The sequence below is a fragment of the Mastomys coucha genome, unplaced genomic scaffold (genome assembly GCF_008632895.1).
Source record: "Mastomys coucha isolate ucsf_1 unplaced genomic scaffold, UCSF_Mcou_1 pScaffold21, whole genome shotgun sequence".
Lineage (NCBI taxonomy): Eukaryota > Metazoa > Chordata > Mammalia > Rodentia > Muridae > Mastomys > Mastomys coucha.
In genome coordinates this window covers 98,512,482-98,539,060 of record NW_022196904.1, presented here as the reverse complement: position 1 = coordinate 98,539,060, position 26,579 = coordinate 98,512,482, and the positions used below count along the sequence as shown (strand labels likewise).

At 42.4% G+C, this 26,579-nt stretch overlaps 1 protein-coding gene and 1 long non-coding RNA gene across 3 annotated transcripts in view; one reads left to right on the top strand and one right to left on the bottom strand.

Annotated features, from left to right (window-relative positions):
• Nucleotides 1–3,390, bottom strand: part of LOC116102783 — a 20,008-nt gene extending 16,618 nt beyond the window's left edge. Inside the window, exon 1 of the long non-coding RNA XR_004123280.1 lies at nucleotides 3,276–3,390. This is a non-coding gene — a long non-coding RNA (uncharacterized LOC116102783). The remainder of the gene's footprint in view (nucleotides 1–3,275) is intronic.
• Nucleotides 2,551–26,579, top strand: Nrip3 (nuclear receptor interacting protein 3). 2 transcript variants are annotated; one of them, XM_031387833.1, is made up of 9 exons: nucleotides 2,551–2,649; nucleotides 3,108–3,389; nucleotides 3,858–4,018; nucleotides 18,038–18,199; nucleotides 18,801–18,883; nucleotides 20,768–20,907; nucleotides 22,666–22,718; nucleotides 22,813–22,907; nucleotides 23,362–26,579. In XM_031387833.1, exons 2-9 carry the CDS (start codon nucleotides 3,344–3,346, stop codon nucleotides 23,375–23,377), a joined length of 756 nt encoding a protein of 251 aa, XP_031243693.1. In that variant the 5' UTR covers nucleotides 2,551–2,649; nucleotides 3,108–3,343; the 3' UTR covers nucleotides 23,378–26,579. The 2 variants fall into 2 exon arrangements, with proteins under 2 accessions (XP_031243693.1, XP_031243694.1); XM_031387834.1 differs by lacking the exons at nucleotides 2,551–2,649; nucleotides 3,108–3,389 and having other exon boundaries at nucleotides 3,784–4,018.

Here is a 26,579-nt window from a genome sequence, read left to right as displayed (position 1 = left end):
AATCCGGAATCTAGAGACACTGGGAACAGCAAGCTGGCCAGTTCCTACCTGAGGAGGCCTCAGCCTGAAGAAGAACGTTTCAGGTCTGATTTGTGTGCCTGGAGTTTTACAAGGTGCATTAGTCAGACCCACTCACAGCATAGCAGCCGATGGGTTTTCCTGAGGTTGCCCCAACCAATGATATTAGTTTCCTTCTGCTGGGCTCTTGGTACAAGCCAACGTGTTATGTGGATAATCTCATTTAATCCTCACAGCAGCTATAGACATAGTACTGGCATCATTTTCTAGAAACTATCCATAAAATTCAGAGAACAACCTAGCTTTGAAGGAGTTCATTAAGTATAGAGCAAGCCAAAATAAAAGAAGAAATAGCAAATAACAGACAGACAGAATGACAGACAGGTAAGTAGACAGACTGAAAAATATCATCAAATCTTGTACTCAAAACATCCAGCAGAAATGGACTTCGAAAGCGTGTTGAGGCAGTCATCTGGTGAGCCTGACAGAGTGCAGGGCGAATCCATTTACATATGAGGCTTCCAAGAAAAATAACCAAAAAAGCCCAGCAAGAAGACAGCAGCACACTGAGGGCTCATGGCATCCAGCAGAAACTGACTGGAGACTTGAGGCAGTCAGCTGGAGTTCCCAACTGAGCTTTCAGTCAACGAACAAGCCTTCTGTGGATGAGCCTTTCACCGCTGGCACTCATATACTGCAGGATAAGCAACAGGAGCACCTGCAGGAAATCATTTACCTTCAGGCTTTTCTCAAGGACACAGCACTTTGGTTCCTCTCCGGCTGTTCTCCCTTTTTGTCACGGAGTTGGGGGTGGGCAGATCATTTCCAGACAAGAGGCCTTGAAGGACACTTTGAGTCAGATGTACTTGGTCTGAAAGACTGGCGTGTGTGTGTGTGTGTGTGTGTGTGTGTGTGTGTAAGGGGGGCACCCTGCTTTCAGAGCCAGCTTTTTGGTGGGCTCAAACACACAACAACTTACCAATATACTGAAGAAATCAAAGTCTCAGGAAGTCAGATAGCTCAGTGACAGAATAAAAGCTTTAAGCTTTATCATACTCTGCAATCTGTGATTTTAACATGGTCTAGTGCTGCAGAGGGCCCTGGCTAGATGAAGAATTAATATTACTCTTTCCTGTTGGTGCTCAGTCCTCAGAGTTTATAATGCAAAATTGAATATGCAATATTATTGCATAATTTTGGTACACATGGAAACAGACTCAGAAGTAGAAAATGACTTGCTCAATTATTTAGGAATTGAATACATCACAGAGAGGTGAGCCTTTTCAACATGAAGGATCAGGCTGTAGTTTGCAGAGACTCAATGTGTGTGCTGAGACAGGGGAACAAGCCTCCTCACATCAACCAGGCATAAGAACAGTGATGGAGTCAGTCTGGCAAGAAAGGTCTTTAGGAGGTAAGAGGACCGGTGGGTACTATGGCCACAGATCCAATTGCAGAACACAAACCCACCACAGCAAGAAGCCCTGAATTCACACAAAGGTTCCCAGCTCCAGCCACGGCCCACGGATTTTTTTCAGCAACACTTGATATGGTCAAATTCCAGTTTAACCAGACAGATTTTGCTTCCTGGTGTTCCCAGGGGGAATCTAGCTATGACAAGAGCCCCTTTCTTCTGTCAGAGCATCCTCAACAACAACAGGCTGCAAGACTGAGTTGAACTGTCTCAAGAATTCCAACTCCTTCCCCAGAGCATGTAGCTGCCTGGTTTCTTTCCCGAGGAAAGATGTTGTCCCAAGCCAAGCCATATGGGCCCTCTGTGCTGGGCTGTTCTGACACCTTGCCAAGAATAGAGCACCGGGTCCTGGACAGACAAGGCAGGGCTGTCTTTCACAGTTCCCTCGGTGAACCACCAGGCAGGGACACGGGCAATAGGACAGAAAGGAACCAGGGCAATCGCTAGGAAAGTGTGCCAGAGGACTGGAAGATAAGCAGCCTGCGCGTAGAAAAGCCCCCGGCCCCAGGGCTTTCTTGAAGCTAGGTGAGCAGCTTTCTTTCTTTGTTTTCTTACAAGCAGTCTGTGTGTTCCAAAAACTAGGGCAGGCATTGAAGGGAGGGCAGGGGAAATAAGCAGGTCCAGGAGTTGAGCCATTCCAGGTCTGGGAAGGCCAGCACAGGTTCTGAAGAGAGATCCCGCAACTCTGCTTGTTTTCCTGAGACACAACCTTAACTTTTTGCCATGCCTGTGCTAGTTCTTACTGATAGCCTTCTAGGTACTGGGGGTTTGATGCTAAGCAACCAGGAGGAAGCACGACCTACGTCAGAGACGTCCTCTGAAGCAAAGATTGAGCTGAGGTCTAGAAGAAGCATAGATTGCTGAAGAGGGTGAGGGGGACATCCCACTCAGAGGGCACTTCAAAAGCAAGCCACTTGGCAACAGGAAGAAAGACGTCTTCCCGGTACTGGAAGAAAACTCAAGATGCTGAAGTGCAGAATGAAGTCACAGAAGAGGGTGTGTGGGTCCTTCTGTCAAGAGCAGACACCCTTTGGGATGCTCTTAACAGGACTGTGAGACTACTTTAAGAGCACAGTGAGCAATGGAAAGGAAAAGGTCAGAGACATTCTGGAGGCAGACTGGGTGGTTCAGGTATTTGCCTACTAAAGGGGATCATGGTGAGTGCTATCTCCTAGCTGCTGTCCGTCACTGAGATACTGCACTGCAAGTGTTCATTCTAGTATCCAGCTCACAACCATAAAAGCTCAGTAAGTGTCATTGAGACTTATGGTGCTCTCAGGGTAAAGATCTTTTCTGATTCATTCCTGCTTCTTTGAGGTGAAAAGTGGAGTGGTGATTCCCACATGTAGAAATGTGATTTGTATTAAGTCATGTCAAGACTCCAACCCAGAAGGAAGAGAACATTCCTTTTAGAGTGGCTAAAAAGTATGAGCGAGTCTCAAAGAAAAATGGCTTTCGATTTTCCCACAAGGATGCATTCCACCTCCATCCCTCAGTATAAAATCTAGTGTTCGCAGTGAAAACAAACAAACAACACGACACACACACACACACACACACACACACACACACACACACACACAGACAGATGCTTCCTTGGTGTTCTTAAGAGCAGGTGTACTCCCAGAGAAGTGAAGGCTCCAGACCAGACCTGCCTCCCCAACCTCTGGTGCTGGGCTCGGACAGAGGGTGCCAAGAGAAGGAGGGGTCCCCGGAAGGCCCCGCTCCAGCCCATCCTCCTGGCCCCCTCCGTAGTCACGTGGCCCAGTGGGTGGGGACGGACCTGAAGTTGGAGGAATCCGGAGCTCTCCCAACTTCGGAGCACAGAGGTACAACTCTGAGAAGCCGAGCATGGCTCAGCTGTCAGTGATCCCGGGATCGGCCGCGGCGTGGACAGGTGAGCCGAGAGCCCGAAGGCGCCGACTAAGGTGGAAGAGGCTAGGCTGCTGGAGCACAGGGCCGCACAGCCCATTCTATGCAGTGCACGCAGGGCAGAGCAACCCACGCGGGAGAGGGGACAGTTGGGCGAAGCGGCTCTAGCTAGACCCTCACCGCTCCGGGGTCAGTCTGTCGGCCGTAGGCTGCTCCGAGCTAGCTCTTTCCTTAGGATGGGTGATGGAGCAAAGGTGGGTGGTTGATGCTAGACAGACCCCACCCCAGTCCCCGAACCTGCGCCAGAGGGGCGGGGCGCTTTGCTGGCCACGCCTTCTCCCGCGCGCACTGGCTGCTCCCCGTGACGTCACGCTCGGATATAAAAGGCGCGGGAGCCGGCTTCCGCGGCGCTGTCCAGGAGCTCGAGGTTGAGGGTGCTTGGGAGGGGACACCGGCCGCCCGGCCGCGGGCGTCTCAGCGATGTTTTACTCAGGGCTCCTCACTGAGGGCGGCCGCAAGGAGACAGACATGCGGGAAGCGGCGTCCCTGCGGCAGCAGCGCCGGATGAAGCAGGCGGTGCAGTTCATCCACAAGGACTCCGCCGACCTGCTGCCCCTGGACGGCCTCAAAAAGCTGGGCTCGTCCAAGGACACGGTGAGCTCCCCACCATCGGCCACGCCCGTCACGGGCCTCTGGGCCGCCACTGGCGTCCAGGCCCTCACTGCCACTTTCACTGAGTCACCGGCCAGGCTTGTCGCTGTCCGCTCCCTGGCGGGTGCTGGGAAACCCCTCCCTATCGCACAGCCCAAGATGCTTTCCCTGCCTGGTCTCCCTTGGCGCAGTCTCCTCTCTCCCGACTCTTCCTCCCTGTCCAAGGAAGAAAGAGACCCTACCTACCCTATTGCCCTCAAATCTCCTCTCCATTGGCTTATCCAGAATCTAGAATTTGGCTCCTGGAGCTGGAGCCTCGTAACGAAGTCCTGGCTCCCACTGCCTCCTCACAGACTGCGTGCGTGCGTGGCCAGTTATGTGTCCCAGACTAAGGTGACTCTCATAGTGGGTGATTGAGAAACAGTGAAAAGCGAGATCTCTTGACTGTCGCTGAATAGATGCTTTGGTTGATTCTATTGTGCCCCCCTCCCTGCCGCCCCAAATGTACTTAGTTTAGGTCTTAATCTACCTTTGATTTTCTACCCTGGGTCAGGGAGTGGGGTTAGACGGGGGATAGGCTAGGTCAAGATTTGAATCTTTCTAGAACCTAAACATCTCTTCACCACTCTCAACTCTCCCTCTTCCCTCTAAAGACTGGGAAGATGGAGGAAGCCCTGACTGCTTCATGTCACAGAATAGATAGTGCATGTACATAGTTGGAGCTGGGGTTGTTGCAGTCTTTTTATTTCTGGCAGTATTACTCTTAGTATTAAGTAGAAGTTCAGGACGTGGGCCAGAATCCCAAACCATATTGTCCTCCATCCATTGAATAAGGGTGAATGGCTGAGGGATGTGACCTATATTTAATTCTCTCCCCTTGCTCACAAATTTATATGTAACTTTGTAGCTTCATTTGGAGTTGTTGTTGTTGTTATTTTGGAAAAAGATTTTTTTTTTTTTTAAAATGAGACATCAGGATCTTGCTCTAAATAACCTAGGCTGGCTTGAATCTTATCACATAGCCCATGTAGGTTTCTAATTTTTAATTCTCCTGTCTCAGCCTCATGATTGCTGAGATTATAACGTGTGTATTATCACTCCTAGCTTTGATTGTTTTTTTATTTATAGTTTCCTTATTATCTGTGGAAAAGTATTTGTGAAACATCAATTAAATGTCTTTTGCAGTAGAAATAAATGCTCTGGATAATCTTCCTAGTATTTTTATATTTTGGACTTCTGAAATACTTAATTGTGGTTGTTGGCCTTGGTTCATTGAAATTGCTATTTCTGGCCCCAGTATGGCAACAAAGGCAAGAGCTTATGCTCCTCCCCCATCAATAGTTCTAAAAATTCGTCAATACCAACCAATTCCCTGCCTGCCATTAGATATTCTTATGAAGGGAAAGTTACTCCAGTTATCTTACTCTGTTTTTAAAAGCTGTTTTTCTGATCTAGCCATGTTAACTTTTATTCCTATCAAAGAGATAGCTCTTCCTTCTTTCTTTCACTTTAAAGCATTCATGATTCATTTGGCAAATTCAGTCTGAATCTTCTCACCTTCAGACCAAAGTAATCCTATTCAATAAAATAGAGGGTATTATTAGAAGAATCAAATGTGATGTTTGGTTTGAGTGGCTGAGAAGTTCCTTAATGAGAGTTACCACAGCTTCCTTCTTCCTAAGATCCCATATACTGCTTTGAACTATGTAAGGATGATTCTCTCCTGACCCCTTTGTCATGGTTGAGCTACTGGGAACTGACAGCATAGAACATAGCTGAAGGCTATGAGGATGCTTTCCGAGTACAGCCATGGGTATGGCACACAGCAGCCTACTGTGAAACCCTGAGCCAGAGTTCACACTTTCCGTACCCCATTTTCATAGTTAATTTCCCTCTCTCGCTGTTCTCACACCTTTAATGTGCAAGCTACTGCAGGGAGAATCAGAACACATCCCCAAAACCAAGGCTGACTGAAGGAGGGTGGGGAGAGCTGCAAGGAAATGGCATGCTTGAAGCACTCTTGGAACTGATGTTGTAGCCTCAGTACAATCTCAGAAGGATTTTAGAAACACATCTTATCAACTTATTTTATAGACAAAACCAATCATGCTGACTCCATTTTCTTCCACGATATGAAATTTGGAGGGTATTAAAATTAACAGTAGTTTTTACTTGAAGTAGCTTATCAAACAACCCAATAGAAAGGGAACAGGAAAAGGAAGTACAAGAAGAGGATGCAAATTCAACTCTTATTGACGTTGGGGTTTGAGCAATGTTAAGACTGTGGGTTATTTTTCATCATGTAAGTATCCCATGTTTTAATTATGCTGCTGGCTTTTCTGAATCATCTACCTTGTACTATGATATCTCTGTAATGTTTATGGTTCGATAGCAAATGCTGTTGGTTTAGCAGATGGCACCTGTAAGGCGATCAAAGATGGCCATATTCTCTTGGCCCCAGGGTAGTGCCTTTGCCCAGTTCCTTTGTGTGTGGAGTTGGCTGCTACAAAATCTGCTGTGGAAATGAATTGTATAGCTTATGTCTGGCTCCCCTATTTTATCATTCCATTGTATTGTGGTTTTTATATTAAATTAAACCAAATTTGAACTAAAACCAAATTTATGAGCCATATTATATTTGACTTTAAAAAGTAATAGAGCTAGACAAAAGCACCTTTATTCTTAGAGTTTTACCTATTGTAATCTTTCTTGTTTTGGTTAATAAAAGTTCTTGTTGTACTAAAGACTTTACTCTTTGAAAGCAGTATGCTGTGTGCTGATGATGCTGTGTTTCTTGCATGATGTTTTTACTGGCCTGTCTGGTTATATCCTTCCTTGCCTTGTAGCAGAGAGAAATTTTCTTTCCTTCCTATGTTTGAGTCTCCAGATAGTCACAAAGCTTTAGCCAAACAAACTAGAATTAAGGCCGGGGGAAGATAGAATACAGTGATGGAAACTGACTATCAAATATCTGATGAGACAGATCTCTGTCAATCAGAGAAGCTCAGGCTGGTGTCCTATAGATTAGCTACCTATAATGCTATAGGTCTAGGACTAGAGAACTTCGTAGCCTTAGAAGGAGCTTTAAAAGGCCAGTTTAATTATAGCCTCTAGAAGGGTACCTGTGATGGGATGCGGAGAGTAGGAATGGAAGTTGGGGGTGGATATGGTCAAGATGTATCATATACTTATATGCAATTGTCAATAAATAAAATACTATTTAAAAAGATTACCTTTGGGCTGGTGAGATGGCTCAGTGGGTAAGAGCACTGATTGCTCTTCTGAAGGTTGTGAGTTCAAATCCCAGCGACCACATGGTGGCTCACAACCACCCATAATGAAATCTGATGCCCTCTTCTGGTGTATCTGAAGACAGCTACAGTGTACTCATTTATAATAATAATAAATCTCAAAAAATAAAATAAAACAAACAAACAAACAAAAGAAACTTAAAAAAAAAGATTACCTTTATGGAAATATTGAAGGAAATGAAGGAGTAAAATATTCCAGGAAAGAATAAATGTTCCGGGCAAAAGATACAGTAGATATGCCGGGAGGTGGCAGTGTACTTTAATCCCAGCACTCCAGAGGCAGATGTAGGCATATCTCGGAGGCGTATCTCTGAGGCTGAGGCCATCCTGGTCTACACAGTTAAGTTCTAGGACAGCCAGGGATACAGAGAGAAAACCTGTCTCAAAAACAAAACAAAACAAAACAAAACAAAGATACAGCAGGTATAATGGTCTGGCCATCAGGATGCTTCATAGAATTAGAGAATTGAGAGAGGACCAGTGTAGCTAGCGTGAAATGAGCAAGGAGTGTGGTGACAGGAGATAGTAATAGAGACACAATGATGGGCATTGAACCAGAGCTTTGTGTGTTCTAGGTAAGTCTCTACCACTAAACTACATTCCCACCCTCTGACATTCATTTAAAAACAAACAAACAAACAAACAAATGCCAAACTTAACTGTGGTCACTATGCTAAGAATGAACTGAAGCATAAAAATCAGAAGATAAATTGGGAGGATGTTGCACTATTGGTAGAAAATTATGGTAACTCGGTTAGATTGGAGGACGTAAATATGAGGAAGAGGATATTGACTGTAGATGTGGTTGAGAGGAAGGAGCAACAGCACTTGGGAGGGGAGGATAGGAAAAGGATCAAGAATGAATATGATGCCAGAGAGATGGCTCGATGCCAAAGAGCATTCGCAGCTGACTGGGGTTCAATACCCAGCTCACATGGTGGCTCACAACCTTCTGTAACTACAATTCCAGGGGATCCAACTCTTCCTCTCTTTTGGCCTTTCTGGGATACAGAGACATCCATGCAGACACAACATAAAATAGAAATTAACAGAAAAAGAATGTGTATGAGTTGGGTGCACTACCTATAGTTCCAAGCTACTTAAGACGAGCCTGGGCAATATAGTGACACCCATCTCAAAACTTAATCAAACCAAACCAAGTAAATGGCAGTGTCATTTGCTAGGGTTGGCAGGAAGAAGTTCCTGACCAAACATGGAGCTCAAACATCCTTTATTACTGTTAAAGAAAGCAAGGCTTAGTGAGATTAGTGATTTGCTCAAGGTAATATATGACAAGTGGTAATTTGCTAAAAGTAGAAAGCCTTCATGCTGCAATAATTAAATAGATGAGGTTGGGAAGGAGGATAAGTGGTAATTAGTAGATCTTGAATGCTAAATTGAGAGAATTTTTGTTTGTTCCAGCTGGCAAGAGAAATTGTAAGGGGGGGAGATCATGAAGGTAATGTTTTAGGATTACAGATGCTTAGATGGAGCAGTAGCAGCAGAAATACAGAGTAATATATGAGAAGAATTTAATTCACCAAGATAGGGGATAGAGAAGAAAAAATAACCTTTATGGGAAATATGGGTAGGACAAATTGAGTCTAAAGTGCCCGTGGATTGTCCAGGTAGAGGAGGGTAGTTAGGTCTGTGGGCCTGAAACTTGAGAGTGAGCTGTCCTTGAGCTAGAAGCCTTATAGAGGTAGTAATTTATGCAACGAAAGCAGATAAAATCGCCTGTGGCAAATATGTAAAGTGAGAAAAAGGCCAAATATAGAGCACTGAAGAATGCTGACATTTTAAAAAGGAGCAGAGGTAGACAAGACAAACAGAAAGAGGGCTTTAGATGCTAGTTGGAAGAGATGTTCAAGAAAAATACAACGTTGAGCTTTTTGCAACATTTCTGATGACAAACATGGGGAAGAAATTAATTAGTAATTAATAAGTTAAATTAAAGTATGTTTGTACTATTGTATCAAGTATCTATCTATATATGATAGCACCAAGTATGGATTGGGGAGATGGCTCAGGGTTTTTATTTTATTTTATTTTTTAAAGATTTATTTTATTTATTTTATATGTATGAGTACACTGTAGCTGTACAGATGGCCGTGAGCTATCGTGTGTGACTGCTGGGAATTTAACTCAGGACCTCTGCCGGCCCCACTTGCTCCGGCATAATTCACTGTAGCTGTCTTCAGAGGCGCCAGAAGAGGGCGTCAGATCTCATTACGGGTGGTTGTGAGCCACCATGTGGTTGCTGGGATCCGAACTCAGGACCTTTGGAAGAGCAGTTAGTGCTGTTATCCGTTGAGCCATCTCGCCAGCCCCTGGCTCAGGGTTTTTAAACACACACTGCTCTTCCAGTGGACCTGAGGTTTCTGGTGGTACCTACACCTGGTGATTGTAACCACCTGTAACTTGAGATCCACAGGATCCAGTGCTCCCTCTGTTCTCTGAGGGCATTTGCATTCTTGTATATATACTCCCCACCACAAAACATAATTGCAAATAGTTCAATAAAATAAATTTAATGCACCGAGTAGGCCAGCTATGAGGGGAATGGTGTTAAGCAGGTATATTGGGTATTTTTCTTGTTACTGTCACAAAATTGCTGACAAAAGGAACTTTAGGAAACAATGATTTATTTGGACTTATGGAATAAAGGTGCAGTCCATCATGGATCATGGTGGATAAGGCATAGTAATAAGAACTTGAGGTGCTTGTCCCATTGTGTTGCAGACAAGAAGCAAACACACACACATACACACACACACACACACACGCACACACACACACACACACACGCATGCAATATAACTACATGTACTTAAAAATTAAATAATCAATTACAGTGTATGTGTGTGCTGTATATTAATACAAACATATACTTTAGTTTTTGCATGTTCTGGTAGATGCTTTAGTTCTCTTATTGGTTTTCGATTTTCAGTCCTTTTCTATTTGACTGTGTATAGAGATTAGATAAACTAAATTGTTTTCCAAGGTCTCTTGAAATAAGGATTGGCTGTTGAATTTCACCAGTAGGCTACAGGGAAAAACTGCTAATGGAACTTTTAGAAAAATACTAGCTTTCCTGACAAAAGGGATAGATGGCATTAAGATGGTTCTCATCCTCTTCCAGCTTCTTTTGAATATGGATGGATGTAATACCTGGATATAGGTACCTTGCTTATGACCATGGGGGCGTGTGTAAGAGAAATGAAACTGTTAATCTGCTGAGTTAATGTAGACAGTATTCACCTTCAAATTTCATATTTCTTTAGAACTCCACTTAAACCTATGTAAGCTGGCCTTTCTTGTGGCCGCCCTCTTTCCTATGATATGGGATCACCATATTTCTAAATAAATGGTGATATATCAATGTCACTTTTCTTCAGAAAATGTCTCACTGTATTGTCTAGGCTTATCTTGAACTTGTGATCCTCTGGCCCAGGCTCTTGATTAGCTAGCATGTGCCACCATGCCATTTCATGGTTTATTGATTTTTACTAGTATGTATTGGTCTTCTTAAAATGGATTAAGATGGACTAGCAAGATGGTTTAGCAGGTAAAGGCACTTGCAACTGAGTCTGATGACCTGAGTTCTATCCTTGGGATCCACATGGTAAGAGAGAATGCACTCCTGAAATTTGTCCTTTAGCCCCAACATATATGGTGCAGTACATGGGTACACACATGTACTAAACTTTAAAAATTTTTGAATGGGTAAAAAATTCCATTCTCATACCTTCTGTCTTAGGGTTTATATTGCTATGAGGAGATACCACAACGCCACACCTACTCCAAGAAGGCCACACCTCCTAACAGTGTCACTCCCTATGGGGCAAGCATTCAAATACATGAGTCCGGGCAGCCACACCTATTCAGACCACCACACCTTCTCATCATATCCTCTCTCTTGTTTTACTAATTATGTTGAATTATTATTTTGAATTGAATTGGCATTTATTGTTATATTATGACCACGTTCAAATTGTTCACAGCTGAGACAAATGTACTGTGATATTTTTCTTTGTTATGTATTTTTCCAAAATTAATTCTTTGAAGTTTTTCCTTTACTTAATTTTCAATACAAAATTGTTTAAAACTATAAATGATTACAAATTCATTTTTAAAAATTTAAACTAAAATATAATTGCATCATTTCTCCCTTCCCTTTCTTCCTTTTATATTATTATTTTTGAAACAGGGTTTCTCTGTGTATAGCCCTGGGTATTTTGGAACTTGCTCTGTAGACCAGGCTGGCTTCAAATTCACAGTGATCTGCCTGCTTCTGCCTCTGGAATTCTGGGGTTACAGGTGTGTACCACCATTGCTTGGGCCTTTTCTTCCTTTACCTCTCTCTCAATCTCATGTCTTCTTTCCCTTTAATAAATATATAAGTATAACCCTATTAGTCTGTATGTTGCTCATATATGTATAATTTGGGGTTTTACTACTTGGTATTGGATGACCAATTAGTGGGGAGGGGAGCAGCTCTTCCCAGGGAGACTTTCTCTTATGCACAGCTTTGCTAAGTTACCTATAGTTCTTTGTCTAAGGTTAGGGCCCCATGAGCTCTCTCCCTTTCATGTTAACATGTCTATTGGTGGTGTCACTGTTCAGGTCTTGTTTAGGCAGTCATGTGGAGATTTCATGGTTGTAGCTTCCCTGACACTTCTAAAAGATGCAGTCTCACAGCAGATTTCCTGTTCCTCTGGTTCTTACATTCTTTCCACTTCCGCTTCCTTGGTGTTCCTTGAGCTTCAAGGGCAGGAGCTGTGTTGTAGCTGTATCAGATGTATCACATGGTCATTTGGCCTTTATATTTTCATGGGTTGTGTTTTTCTGTAATACTGTCTATTGCAAAGAGAAGGTTCTTTGACAAGGTCTGAGCTACCTGGCTAGACTCTGGCACAGGATGTATGACTCCTTTGCTTTTGAGACAGTCTCATGCAGCCCAGGCTCATCCTGTACTCACTATGTAGCTAACGCTTGAACACTTGGCTTTGAACACTCCATCTTCCTGCCTCTGCCTCTCAAGTGTTGGTTGGGATTAAAGCACCTCCACAAATTAGTCATCCAATACTGAGTAGTAAACCCCCAAATCATATACATATGAGTAACATTATACAGACTGAGAAGTACACTGGACTTGGTCATTTTTTTTTTTTCCTCTTCAGTACATTCTTCCTGGAATCCCATTTTCTCATTTAATTTTGATCTGGCTGCTATTGATTTTTTTTAAAGACTTTTTTTTTTTTTTAATGTATGTGAGTACACTGTAGTTGTCTTCAGACACACACCAGAAGAGGGCATCAATCTCATTACAGATGGTTGTGAGCCACCATGTGGTTGCTGGGAATTGAACTCAGGACCTATGGAAGAGTAGTCAGTGCTCTTAACCGCTGAGCCATCTCTCCAGCCCTCTGATATTGATCTTAATAGGCAAACTTTTAAACAAATATTGCTTTCAGAATTTCCTTTGCTGCCCTTCTCTACTGAATCCTTTTTAAAATTTTAAAAATTTTATTTATATGTTATGAGTGTTTTGCCTTCAAATGTGTCTATGTACCATATGCATACCTGGTGCCAGCTGAGGCCAGAAGCTAGCATTAGATTCTCTGAATCTTGAGTTACAAAAGGTTGTGGGCCATCATGTGGGTACTTAGGAATCAAACCCAGGTCTTCTGGAAGAGCAGCCAATGTTCTTAACCACTGAGCCATCTCTCCAGCACCACTGCTAGAGTTTTGAAGGTGTGTTATTCCATTGTTGTTTTTTACTGCTGAGGAGTCATCATCATTCTGGTTCCTAATCCTTTGTATTTGTGTCATAGTTTTCTCTTTGTAAGCTTTTGGTATTGGTGTCACGATATTTCAGTGAGGTGATATCTTTTAGTCTGTTATTTATTTATCTATTTATTTTAGGTTTTTTTCCCCTAAGGATATGATATCTTGAGGTAGACTTTCTTTTTCTTTCACTGTACTAGGCTTTGCCCTTTCAATCTTTAAATCTTCATCCTTCAGTTCTTCCTTAGTGTGGAACCAAACACTCCAATAGCTGTTATACACAGCTATTGAGTATAGTATACAATAACTATTGACCAGTTAGTCTTTTAAATTATAGAGTAAAATTTTAGCATTCTTCGCAATTGTTTGGGTCAAATGGGAGTCATACGCAGGCTTTAAACTTTTCAGTTTCCATCCCTACTCACACCACTGATGGCAGATGTCCCAGTACCTCTATCTGCTCAGCTTTGCCAGGGTTTGGGGCTGATTGAGAAAACTGCTTTTGATATAGATACTACTACAGCTCATAGTTTGATAGCTCAAACATAATTCTCTTAAGTTATTAGTACAAGTGGCTTCTGGTATTTGTGGGTTCTGTATCCACAGATCCACCTAACTATAAGATGAAAATATTTAAAAGCAGAACAAAACTGTTTATAGGGACTGGAGAAATGGCACAGCAGTTATGAGCATTTGCTCTTCCAGAGGGCTCAAGTGAGGTTCCCAGTACCTATCTTGGTCAGCTCACACATTTCCTCATTTCCTTCATCGGAGCTTCTTCCTCTTCTTCCCCAAGGATTTATAACCTGCTTTGCCAAGAATCAGTGTATTTTCTATTTCTTCTCACTGGAGTTATGGTGAGTCACAGCTCTGACTCCTTTCTTCCTTTGAAATCTGTAAGGTAGCTTATAATAAAGACTTTTCCTCTGCTAGCCCCTTTCCCAGGAACCTTCTAGGCTCTAGACTTCTAAGAGTAGCATCTTACCCTTTGAATCAGAGGAAGAATGTGGTTGGTTAAATCTTGGGGCTAAGTGCTATCCTTTGAGAGTTTTGAAATGTTATTGTAAAGTGGGCATAAGATATATGTGTATAGAAAATTTCTCAGATCAAATGACTTAACCTAAAAGAAAGAGATGTTCTGGAGGCCACTTTGAGTAAGAATAGAGGAACATAAATATATATGATATAGAAACTCTACTAAGTTCTACTGAATCTCAAACTTTAATGTACATCTGTCATTCTGTTTCCTAACATTATGTTTCTGACATGTATATAAGGTCTGTTAAGTTTCTTCTTGGTCAGTGTCTGTTTTAGGCCCTCACTTTCTTGTTTACTAAAAAGTGGGACAATCTGGGTATATAGCTTAGTGGTAGAATGTATGGCTGTATGAAAATACTAGCATACCCGAGGTTAAATACTCAATGCTGTAGGAGGATGTTGAGGAATAGAAGGGAATAAAGAGAAGAAAGAGGATGAGGAGGAAGAGGAGGAAAGCAGGTAAACGAATAACAAGATAGGTCAAGGGATACAAGTGTTTTGAAGTCTAGAGGCTATCAGTGAGGATGATTCTTGTGAGATTTGCCTGGTTCCAAAATGTGTATGTGAAGAGGTTTACTCAGCTATGACTGTCTTCTTAGTCGATCAACCCTGTTGGTAGCTCCACCGTCAGAAAACCCAGGCCTACAAGGCACCTGCAAAGAAGGTGTGAAAAGTAAGACAATAGGGGTGACTATAAGACTATAGTCTTATATAGGGGTGACATTTAATATAGCATAAGCAGAGATTCTGAGTACCCAAGACAATGAGCTGCCCCATCTATAAGGTACCGACTTACAGTTGTCTAGGACAACACAGATATCACTTATTCTAGAATAAAGCTTCTTTCTCCTGAGGAAGGTAGAAGTCCACATCACCATCATCCTTTGATTCTCCTAAGCCACAGTTGGCCCTATATCTAGTATTAGTTACTTCTCTAATACTGTGATAAAACACCATGACCAAGGCAATTTATTGAAGGAAGGTTTATTTGGGCTTAGGGTTCCAGAGGGATAAGAGTCCACCACAACTGTGGTGGGGAAGTGTGGTTACAGACAGGCATGGTGATTGGAGCTTGAAGCACAGGGCTCATATCTTGAACTATAAACATGTAGCGGAGAGGGCACAGTGGGAATATCACAGGGCTTTGAGAACCTCAAAGTCTACCCCAGTAACATATTTCCTCCTGCAAGACCATATCGCCTGTCTTAGTCATTGTTCTATCTCTGTGAAGAGACACCACAACCAAAACAACTCTTATAAATGAAAACATTTAATTGGGAGCTTGCTCAAACGGTTTCAGAGCTTTAGTACAGAATCATCATGGTGGGGAGCATGCCAACACTCATAGTGCTGAAGCAGTAGTGAGAGTTACATCCTGATCTGCAAGGTGTTGTGGTGGTAGAGGGAATGGGGTGTCGGGGGAGTATGGGCTTTCTTAAACCTCAAGGCCTACTCCCAGTGACACACTTCCTCCAAGGAGACCACACCTTCTAATACTTCTAATCCTATCAAAGAGTTCCACTCTTTGGTGACTAATATATAAGTCTATGGAGGGTCCATTCTTACTCATACCTCCTAAGCCTCACAAAATGGCACTAGCAAATAAGGACCAAGTATTCAAAGATTTATTTACTTTATGTATATGAGTAAATTGTAGATAGCTGTCTTCAGACACACCAGAAGAGGGCATCAGATCCCATTAGAGATGGTCGTGAGCTACCATGTGTTGCTGGGAATTGAACTCAGGACCCCTGGAAGAGCAGCCAGTGCTCTTAACTGCTGAGCCATCTCTCCAGCCCATGGGACCAAGTATTCAAATGCCCAAGAATATGGAGACATTTCATTCAAACCACTACATTCCATTTCCTGCCTCCCATATTCTCAGAGACATATCATTATGCAAAATGCATTTAGTCCAATTTCAAAAGTCTTCACACTCTTTCTTTCACAGATCCAACACTATTTTAAAGTACAAAGTCTCTTTTGAGACTCAAGCCAGTCTCTTAACTGTAAATTCCTGTAAAATCAAAAGGCAAATTACATGCTTCTGTCCATCAGGGCAAACTCTAAATCCTGTAATTCCATGCCTGTTGTCAAGGAGTTAGATGTTTTTGCCCCTCCAGCTTTGCTGCCTGCAGGATACATCTTTCTCTCAGTCTGGATCCACTCCTTGTTGGCAGACATTTCTCAGTTCTAGCATCACCAACATCTTAGTGTCTCAAACACAATCCAGGCTTCTTTTCACTAGATGGTCTCTCGGGGCCTCCAAGCAGGGACTCCCCTGACACATGCTTGACCTCAGAGGCTTTCTGAAACCACAGAGGAAGATTCCATGACTCCTTTACTCATGCATCTTACCTGGTTCTAAAGCTAGCAAGCATGTGGACAACACTTGAGTTCTGCTACCAGGTTGGGATGGAGTCTGCTCCCCTGAAGAACATTTGGAGAAGCTTTTGATGTTTGTTTCTTTCTAGAAGCAGAAAATTCTTTAGGCTTTTTCCTTCCACAAGTTGGAAGCTTAGTTGGGTGTGGCCTGGCACCCTTCCCTTTCCCAATGCAGATCTAGGCTTACCTTCATTCCTTATCTCTTTCAACACAAGCCTTTACGGCAGCATTAAGTTTCTTGGTGCTCTTTTATATCGTGGCTACACATTTTATATTTCTCTGCCTCACTTGGTCTTTTTCACTGGAGATCTATAAAAGAATGACTACTAATAACAATTTGACAGAATCAATATTAGGCTGTCTTGGAATTTCCTATGCCAAAGAAATTTGTCTATAGCTTTGCAATTCAGTCCTAGAAAAAAAAAATGCTTAGGACAAGGGCAGAAAACAGCCACATTCTTTGCCAAAGTACAAAACACACAAAACAGCATCTAGCCCAACTGCTAATAATGTTCCCCCTCTGAAACCTCTTATACTGGGCATCTACAGTCCATGTTGCTCTGACATGTCTGTCTTCCATGCTATTCTAATATGGCCTCTTACAATCCACCAGAGTCTCCATATTCTTTCACAGTCATGCTTTTTAGTCCAAAGTTCCAAAGTCTTCCACATTCCTCCAAAAAAAAAAAAACCATGGTCAGACCTGTTACAGAAGTAGCTCACTCTCTGGTACCAAACTGCTATCTTCATTAGGTTTCTATTGCTATGATAAAACACCATGGGCCTACATTTATTTTAGCCTACAGATCTCAGTCCCCAAATCATCACTGAGGAAAGTTAGGGCAGGAACCTAGAGGCAGAAACTGAAGCACAGGCCTTGGTGAGCTTTCTTTAATGGCTTACTCCTTATGACTTGCTCAGCCTGCTTTCTTACACATCCCAGGATCACCTTCCCAGGGACAGCACTGCCCAAAGTGGGATGTGCCCTTCCATATCAATTGTCAATCAAGAAAATGTGGCCAGGTGGTGGTGGTGCATGCCTTTAATCCCAGCACTTGGGAGGCAGAGGCAGGCAAAGTTCTGAGTTCGAGGCCAGCCTGGTCTACAGAGTGGAGTTCCAGGACAGCCAGGATTATACAGAGAAACCCTTTCTCAAAAAGAAAGAAAGAGAGAGAGAGAAGAGAAAGAAAGAAAGAAAATGTGCCAGAGACTTGCCAACCTGATGGGGACATTTGCTCAACTAGGGTCCATTTTCTCAGATGACCTAAGCTTGTGTCAAGTTGACAAAATGAAGCAGCATACTCCAGAGTTGGCTGTGACATGTTGGTTGGTACCTGCCCTGACAATACCATTGCTCTCCTCACCTGAGGGAACACTGAGAAGCAAAGTTGGAGCTGCTGTGGGAGGTTCCTTTGTTATTTCTGTGGAGCCAGGAGTCGGGCATTGGGAGAGCAGGCGTACCCTGGCAGTAAGAAGCTTCTGCTTTCTACCCCTCAAGCAACCTCACAACATTCTGCAGAGGCGCCTCATGGAAACCAACCTGTCTAAGCTCCGGAGCAGTCGTGTCCCTTGGGCCTCTAAGACCAACAAATTCAATCAGGCTAAGTCTGAAGGACTGAAGAAATGTGAAGACGATGACATGATTTTAGTGTCTTGCCAGGTAAGAGAACATTTTTTTCCTAGAGTTTTCTGAAAAGTAGGATTTGAGGGCCCTTTATGATCCCAATGGTAGGTCCTCTCCTCAAAACTTTATAGATAGTAGTTGTTAACATGGAATTAGTAAGTTGGTTTTAAAGTTCTTTATGCTAGAAATGCACACAATATTTTATGTGTGCACATCTGAATGGGAATACCAAAGCTTTTATCAGATTTACAAAGGATGTGTGATCTTTTTTAAAGAGCTGGCATGTAGTTCAGTGGTAGAACAAAAGTAAACAAAACAAACTTCATCTAGCATGCTCAAGGTCCTGAATTTGCCCCCAGAATGATTTTTTTAAAGATTATGTATATAATATTTAGCATATAGAATGAAACCCATAAAGGATTTTATGGGTATTCTGTCAGCCTTAGATTTAGTTAGCAGGAAAAAGCCAGTCGAAGACAGATTTAGCAGTGGGGGAAAATGGGACAGCATCAACCGACCGACAGTTGGAAGGCTGCTCTCAAACCATGTCTTTCATTTGACATCTGCTGCTTGCTCTTTATCTCTTTCCGTTTTTGCTTCTGTAGATCCTATTAAAGAGTATATTTCCTTCCCACAGTGTGCTGGGAAGGACGTGAAAGCTTTGGTTGACACTGGCTGTCAATATAATCTCATTTCCTCAGCCTGTGTGGACAGACTGGGGTAAGTAGCTGCCATCCATACTGGGTGGAAATCAGACGTAATGATTTTTCTTGCTTGCATCTGGTTTAAGATTATAGTGTTTGAATGTATCCACAGAAGCAATAGAAACATGCAAGGTGTTTTCTCTAGTCCAGACCCAGCTTCCCTAACAGAGAGGAGTGCTGCAATTTGTCAGACAGTGGGAGAGATGCAGAGAGCCTTGGGCCTTCTGTTAACTTCCACTTCCTAAATTTTGGGCAGGCTTCTAGAGTATGGAATGAGAGAGTGTAAGACTCTTGCTCAGTATATACCCTGCCTTGGTTCTCTAGACAGCAAGTTGTCCTGTTTTTACTCCAGATGTGTAGAAGCAAGGATAGCTTTCTCTAACTAGAAGAGAGAAAAACCCAGGGTTCTCTCTTCTGAACTGAGAAAGCCATTCTGTACCTTACTGCTATTTCACTTAACCTTTCCTGTTACTTCTTCCTTCTTCTTACTCTTTCTTCCAAAGTACCAGATGTTCTCTGAGGTGTCTTGACTATAATCAACCTAATATTATTTCCCATAGTTTTCTGTAGACCAGTGATGCTCAACTTTCCTAATGTATAACCCTTTAATACACATGCTGTGGTGACCGCAATCATAAAATTATTTTTGTTGCTACTTCATAGTTGTAATTTTGCTACTGTTATGAATTATAATGTAAATATCTGTAATGTAAATTCCATGGTCTTGCGCAATCCCTGTGAAAGGGTCATTCAACCCCCAAAGGGGTCATGAGCCACAGGTTGAGAACCACTGCTGTAGACAACAAATTATTCCTTAGACCAAATCTCTGTAACTATTGAAACAGACCAAGTGGCCTGTTTAGAACTTCATCCAAAACATGCATATTCTCAACTGGGCTTACCCAGGGATTCATTTCAGTCCTTAATGACTGCATTACACGATCTGTTTCTTCTGTATCTGCCTAATTCTCACTTCCCACCCCCTGTTGTGACTCTCTGAAGTTTGTTCTGTGAATTATTTTGTTCATTACTATTTAGGATTGGGGTAAAGTAGATTCCAGGAATCAAGTGGGAAGAATCTTAAGTTTTTGTCTTTGTTTTTTTAATGTAGTGAAGAGATGAGGTATGTACAATATGATGGTTCCAGAAAGGCTAATGATGTCCTGGTGCATAATTAGGCAGCAGACTGCCATGGTTCCGGAGGAATTAATAACCATCTGTAAAACTGCAATTAGTTTTCTTTTGGATGGGCTGTAATACCAAAAGAGAGGAAATGGAGGAGAACAGAAGTATTGGCACAGAAAGTCCATAATTAAGTATTTATCCACCAGCCCATAATAGCTTGGGTGCTAGCTATTGCAATCAGCTTATGTAACTGTGTGGAACCTTGGTGTCATTCCTTCCTTTCCATCCCAGCAAAGGCAAGTCAAACTAGGGAGGCCTTTCACCATAATATTCCTTACTGCTACCAGTATCAACATTCTTGCCAAACAAGTGCCTGTCCCCATTAACCTTATGGACTAAGACAATTTTATTACAAGAAATTGAAATAGAGAGGAGAAAAATGGACCTTGAATGAAGCCTTTTCTAAGTTAGGATTAATTTGCCCTCTGATATCTGTTATCCACAGATGGGTAAAAAGACACATTAATAGGGATATTAGGATGCAGAGCAGAATTCTCTGAACATGTCAACTCCTCTCTGCACAAATGCAGGTAGTGATTTAAGCTTCTGAAAGACAGGAAACAAGTCTCATGTTTTCTTCTTTATTCCCCTGGCACGTTTAGGAAGAAAGGGCTGAAGCAAGTATAGGCTGGCTAGCTCAGGAAGTCCTAGAGAAACAGTTTCTGAAACAGAAAACCTTGACAATGGGATTATGATAGCTTTCTTTCTGTTTCAGACTAAAGGACCATGTCAAATCTCACAAGCATGAAGGAGAAAAGCTTTCTCTACCAAGGCATCTCAAAGTAGTAGGCCAGATTGAGCACCTACTGATTACAGTAGGTTCTCTCCGTCTGGATTGCCCAGCAGCTGTGGTTGGTGAGTTAAATTGGGGTATAGACCCATGGGTCTAACGTAAACTCTCATGTCTATAATACTGACTTCTTCAAAATCCAAGATTCCCATTTCCTTAAACTCTACACCTTGGTGATAATCTTACCCTTTCAAGTGCTGGATTAAAGGTACGTACCACCATACCCAGCACATTTGTTGTTATTGTTTTGAGACAGGGTCTCTCGATATAGTTCTGTCTGTCCTGGATCTCACTGTACATCCCAGGTTGTCCTTGAACTCACAGAAATTTTCCTGTCCCTCCTCCTGAGTGCAGAATTCAAAGGCATGTACCACCATGCTCAGCCCAGCACATTAGTTTTTGTTTTTTTAATTAATTAATTAATTTAACGGGAGCTAGAGAGATGGCTTAGTGGTTTAGAGTATTTCCTGCACTTTCAAAGGATTCAGGTTAGGTTCCCAGCATCTATGCAGGATGGCTCGTAACCACCTGTGTCTCCAGTTCCTAGGGATCTGACACTTTCTGACATCCTCAGGCTTCTGTACACATGTGATGTACATACGTACTTAGGCACACACACATAGATATTAAATAATCTTTAAAAGTAGAATGGAGCCAGTGGGATTGCTCAGTGGATTAAGATGGTTGGAATCAAGCCTGATAGCCTGAGTTTGATCTCCAGAACCTGACGGAAGGAAAAAAACTGACTTTTAAAAATTGTCCCGATTTCCATATGTGTTGCATGGCACAGTTATGCCTTCCATAAATAAACATATGTAATTAAATTTTTAATAATATACTTGATCACATAAGGCTATTTCCATACTAGTATGTAAATGTATTTTCTCACTCTTCACTGTTCAGTCAGCTCCCACTGTTGCCCTCAATAGCTTCACTACTACTTTATGTAATCTGTTTATATATGACTGTATGTGCCCTTATGAAAGAAGACACACAAATAAGAGAAATCATGAAGTATTTGTCTTTCTGAAACTAATTTAATTTACTCACTATGATGATCTCCAGTTGCATCCATTTTCCTACAAATGACGTAGCTTCATTCTTTATGGTTAAAAGAAATTCCATTATGCATATAAGCCACAGGAAACAGACTTTCCCTACATTTACTAATTTATTTGTTTGGGGAGGGTGTGCTCATATGACATGACACTTTTATGGAGGTCAGAGGTTAGGTCTTTCCCTCCACTGTAGATTCCAAGGAGTGAACTCAGGTCATCAGATTTGACAGCAAGCACTTTGTCCACTGGCTCAGTGGACAAATCTGCCTGCCTCTGCCTCCTAAGTGCTCGGATTAAAGGCGTGTGCCACCACCACCCGGCTAGTTTTTTTTTTTGTTGTTGTTGTTTTTTGTTTTTGTTTTTTTTTAATGTATGAGCTAAAATGTCCCAAAAGGCACTTTTCATGAGCTTGTTACTGATGAAGACAAGACCCTCTTACTCCTCTGCCATAAATGCCTGTTTATCTACTCTCCTTCTGTGCTTCTCAATGTTCTATCTTAGACTACACTAAGTACCTGCCTATATTTTACTGAAGGCCTTTGTCCTCTAGAGTCAAAAAGACTTTGGTTTGAATTTTGGCTCTTATCTTCTTTTAGCTATCAGAGAAAGTACTCATTAAAACCCAACAGCTGTTTATTGGGTAGTTAGCTGGCTGGTTTGTTGGGTGGGTGGATGGATGGATGGGACAAATAAACTGAATGGTGTTCAGGTTGACGTCCAAGCCAGCATGGAAATGTCTGACTCTTACTGTTTTGCTTTTATTAGATGATAATGAAAAAAGCTTGTCGCTTGGTCTCCAGACTCTTAGATCCCTGAAGGTAGGCCTGACTCTACTCTCCTTGCTATTTCCTCTTAGAGGCAGGGAGCTGAGAGTAGGAGCACTGAGTGACCAGTGATCCCTCTTTGTTTTAGTGTATCATAAACTTGGACAAGCACCGGCTGATTGTGGGGAAAACGGACAAAGAAGAAATCCCTTTTGTGGAGACAGTTTCTATGAATGATGACAAGTGAGTACATGAGTCAGGGGATTCTCAGACAGTACATAGGCTTATAGCCCACCAATAGCTTTCAGTAATAGCAGAAGTCAGCCCTTCCCCAGACCAGAGTTTACTGTCCCATAGAACTCTGTAGCCTACATGTTATAATAAACAAGGATAGCACCCAGAAATGGTGGAAAAAACTAACAGCCTTTTAAGGTGGTGTGTGTGTGTGTGTGTGTGTGTGTGTGTGTAACAAGGTTTCGGTATGCAGCCCAGGCATGGAATGGGGTATGAGTTGGAAATAGGATAAGGTTTTAGCATGTAGCCCCTGCTGGCTTTAAATTCATGAGCTTCCTGCCTCAGCTCCCTAAGTGCTAGGGTTATAGGTGTAAACAGGAGACATTTTTAAACCCAAGCTAATTTGCCTTCCGATGAACTCCTTTGAATTTGCTATCAATTATTTGTTTCTTTCTCATTTCAGCACTTCAGAAGCATAATTGCAGCCTGAAGCATGTGTGCATGTGCACACACACCAGGTTGACAGACTGAGAAAACTGGGTTTGAACTAAATACAGTAGCAACTTGCTATGGACCAAGTCCTTCCCTCCAGTACACCCTGCAGGGGCTTCTTCCCACTCAGACCTTTCTAGACTATAGTCTGTGCTTAGAGATCTTGTCTGGTTAATGGCTTAATGGTTAAACAGACATTGTTTTTTACTTCTTTGAATATTTAATTTATAGACCTTTTTTGACACTGCCAGGTCTTATTTGTGGCCTATTTCTCTGCTTCTTCCAAGAATTTGCTTTTTATTAATCAACCCAGTGTAGGGGCTGCCAGGTTCTACTTCTCCATAGATAACACTTGCTTTTATAAAATATTAAAATATATAGTAAATAGGAACTTCCTTTCAGCTGTTTCAAAGAGGTGTAGAAACATGTCTTGACTTTAGAATCTCCTCTGAAGTAATTGATTTTTCCAGTGTGAACTGATCTAAAAGATGTTTCAGGGAGATCATCTGGTCCAGACATTTAATTTAAACACACGGACAGGTAAATGAATTGTCTAAATTCACATATTAAGTCAGTGGCAGATGACAGCCAGAATCCAGGCCTGATATCCAAACCAAGGCTGTTATGCTGCTTCATTTGTTTTCCAGAATTAAGAAGAAGGCAGGAAGGTTAAAGTGCAAAAAAGGAAGGGTAATGGATGTGGCTCAGTGGTGGCATGCTTGTCTAATGTGCACAAGGTCCTGGAAATAGAGAGATGGCTTGCTGATTCAGAGTGCTTGCTGCATAACCATGAAGACTGCCATTTGGGTCCCAGTACCCAAACAAAAGCTGGGCACAGTCCCACATACACCTGAGACCCCAGAATCAACAGGATAGCCAATGGAACTTTCTAGCTACCAGTCTAACCAAAAGAGAGAGAGGGAGAGGCAGGAAGAGGAGGAGAATGGAGGGGGATGTCTCTAGAGTCCTTGCCTCAAAGAAACCAAGTGAAGTGTAGTAGAGGAATAGAGGACATGTTCCTCTGGCCTCTGTGAGTGTGCACAGGTGCACAGCTCCATTCCTACATACACTCACAAACACACCACAGGAAAAAGATGAGAGGGGACAAAAGCAGGGTATGAAGATGAGACAGTCCCTCAGTGAACAAGAGAAGAAAGAAGCCACAGATAGGAAGGGATGTTATTAGTTCCTGAGACACCACTGACAATGTAGCTGTCACTGTGGGATATTGATTACCCCTAAGAACCAGTCAGAATTTCTGTGTGTCTTGTTACATGTCACAAAGATTCAAGTAGCTAGAAGTAGAGATAGGGAAAGAAAAATAAAAACCAAAGTAGGCCAGAATAGAAGGAGGAGACTGAGTACTCTGAGTGGGAAAGCCTACCTAGGAGACTTTCCTGAGATTGAAATGGGGAGTGAAACCTCCAGGCAGGGAAGTCAAGACTGGCAAGCCCTTGGTACAAGGAAAGAAAAAGGTAGCTGGCAGCATTCAGAACCATTACCAGCTGGGTGCAGCATATGCCAGAAGGCAGAGGCAGAGGAGGGCAGATATGAGTGTGAGACCAGCCTGGTCTACATAGTAAGTTCCAGGTTAGTCAGGGATACAGTCTCAAAAGACAAAAATAAAAATAAAAATACAAAGAAACCAGAATAACCTTTATAACTGCCCAGTATTTCCTGATCTGACCCAGCTCAGTGGCTCGGTGGTCTGGGGAAATCAAATCACAGGGTTGCTTTTTGTGTTTTTTTTTTTTTTTTTTTTTTTTTTTTTTTTTTGTTGCTATTGTGTCTTCTCAGGCAAAGAGGTGCCTATAAAGGAATCTCCCCTTCAGTTAAGTTTTAGAAATATCTGACAATTCAAAAAAGGTAGCTAACCGTAAGTAACCCTTCAAGATATTTCTAAGTCTACCCTTGGCTCATAACAGTTCTCAAACTTCAAATCCTGTCAGGTATCACTAACTGTCTTGTCCAGTGTTCCAGCCTTCAGCCTGGCCGTGAGAGCTCCCTTGTGTGGGAGGAACATGCCCCTTCCTGAGGCTCCCTGCACTTTCGTTCATCACAGCACCACACCAGCTAGCTCTTCTCATAGGACAGAGCTGGAGATGCCACCCTTATTTCCCTATTTGAGAGTTCTACCTCAAGCCTTGACTCTGGGCTGCAAAGGAAGCATGTTGCAGGCTCCTTCTAGTGTCTCTGGATTTCCTAAGGGCCAGTAAGGCCAGGAATTCTCAGGTTTTTTAACGAGACATTGATTGATTTTGGCCTTTTTCAGTTCAGCACTGTATGGTACCAGGATGAATACAAGGCCTTTAATGTTCCTTCTTGTCTCTGAAAATCAGTCAGCTATTTTCTAATTTGGGACTAGAAACCACGGGTGAACTGGACTCCATGTCATAGTTCACTCAGTTCATTCACATCATCTGAATCTTCTAACCAAGTTATTTTAATCCCTAGGCGTAATAGAGATGCCTAAAGTGCTTCAAGATAATTATAGAAGTCTTGGGGTTTTTTAGTGCTTTTTTGTTTTGTTTATGAGATAGGATCTTATTATGTGGGCTAGGCTGGCCTGAAACTCAATATGTAGATGAGACTAGCCTCAAACTCATGGAAATCACCCTGCCTGTGACTTGTCATTGATGCTCTGCCAAGTTAACTACTTTTACAGTTTCTGTCTCCTCAGTGTTCACAAAGGGACAGTGGCTTTGCTTTTGGGGACTAGCAAAGTAAGGTCAATGAGTTTTTCCTAGTTAGAAATGGTAGTATTTCTTAGGGTGTAAGGAAGTGTCTACTGCATCATAGCTTTGAGTCCCTGGGAAGTAGCAGCAGACCTGTCTCATCCCTTAACAGACAGCACATCCAGGAAGCTGAAGATACACATCCAGGCATTTCTATATTTAATTTGAGGAAGGGATATCTTCTGACTTTCCTTTTTCCTTGCTCTGCACATAGCCCACTAGTATGGTTTCTGTTCCCTAGTTCAGAGCATCTGTAGACTGGATTACCTAGCTGCCCTTACTCTTGTGTAGTATAATACCTTTCAGGCTGGGGACTTGGAGGAGATGAACTGGATTCCTCCCTCCTTCTGTTGCCAGGTCTCTCTGCATTAGCACTTTATCTGCTCAGTATTTCTGGCTGTACTGGGCTTAATTGTGACACCGATGTATCAATAAAGTGGAATTGTTCTCTGCA

Bases quoted from the DNA above. Each gene is read 5' to 3' on its own strand.
- Nrip3 (XM_031387833.1), top strand. From the start codon at position 3,344: ATGGCTCAGCTGTCAGTGATCCCGGGATCGGCCGCGGCGTGGACAG. The intron at 4,019-18,037 runs GTGAGCTCCCCA...CTACCCCTCAAG, and splicing joins TGGGCTCGTCCAAGGACACG to CAACCTCACAACATTCTGCA. The intron at 22,719-22,812 runs GTAGGCCTGACT...TCTTTGTTTTAG, and splicing joins AGACTCTTAGATCCCTGAAG to TGTATCATAAACTTGGACAA.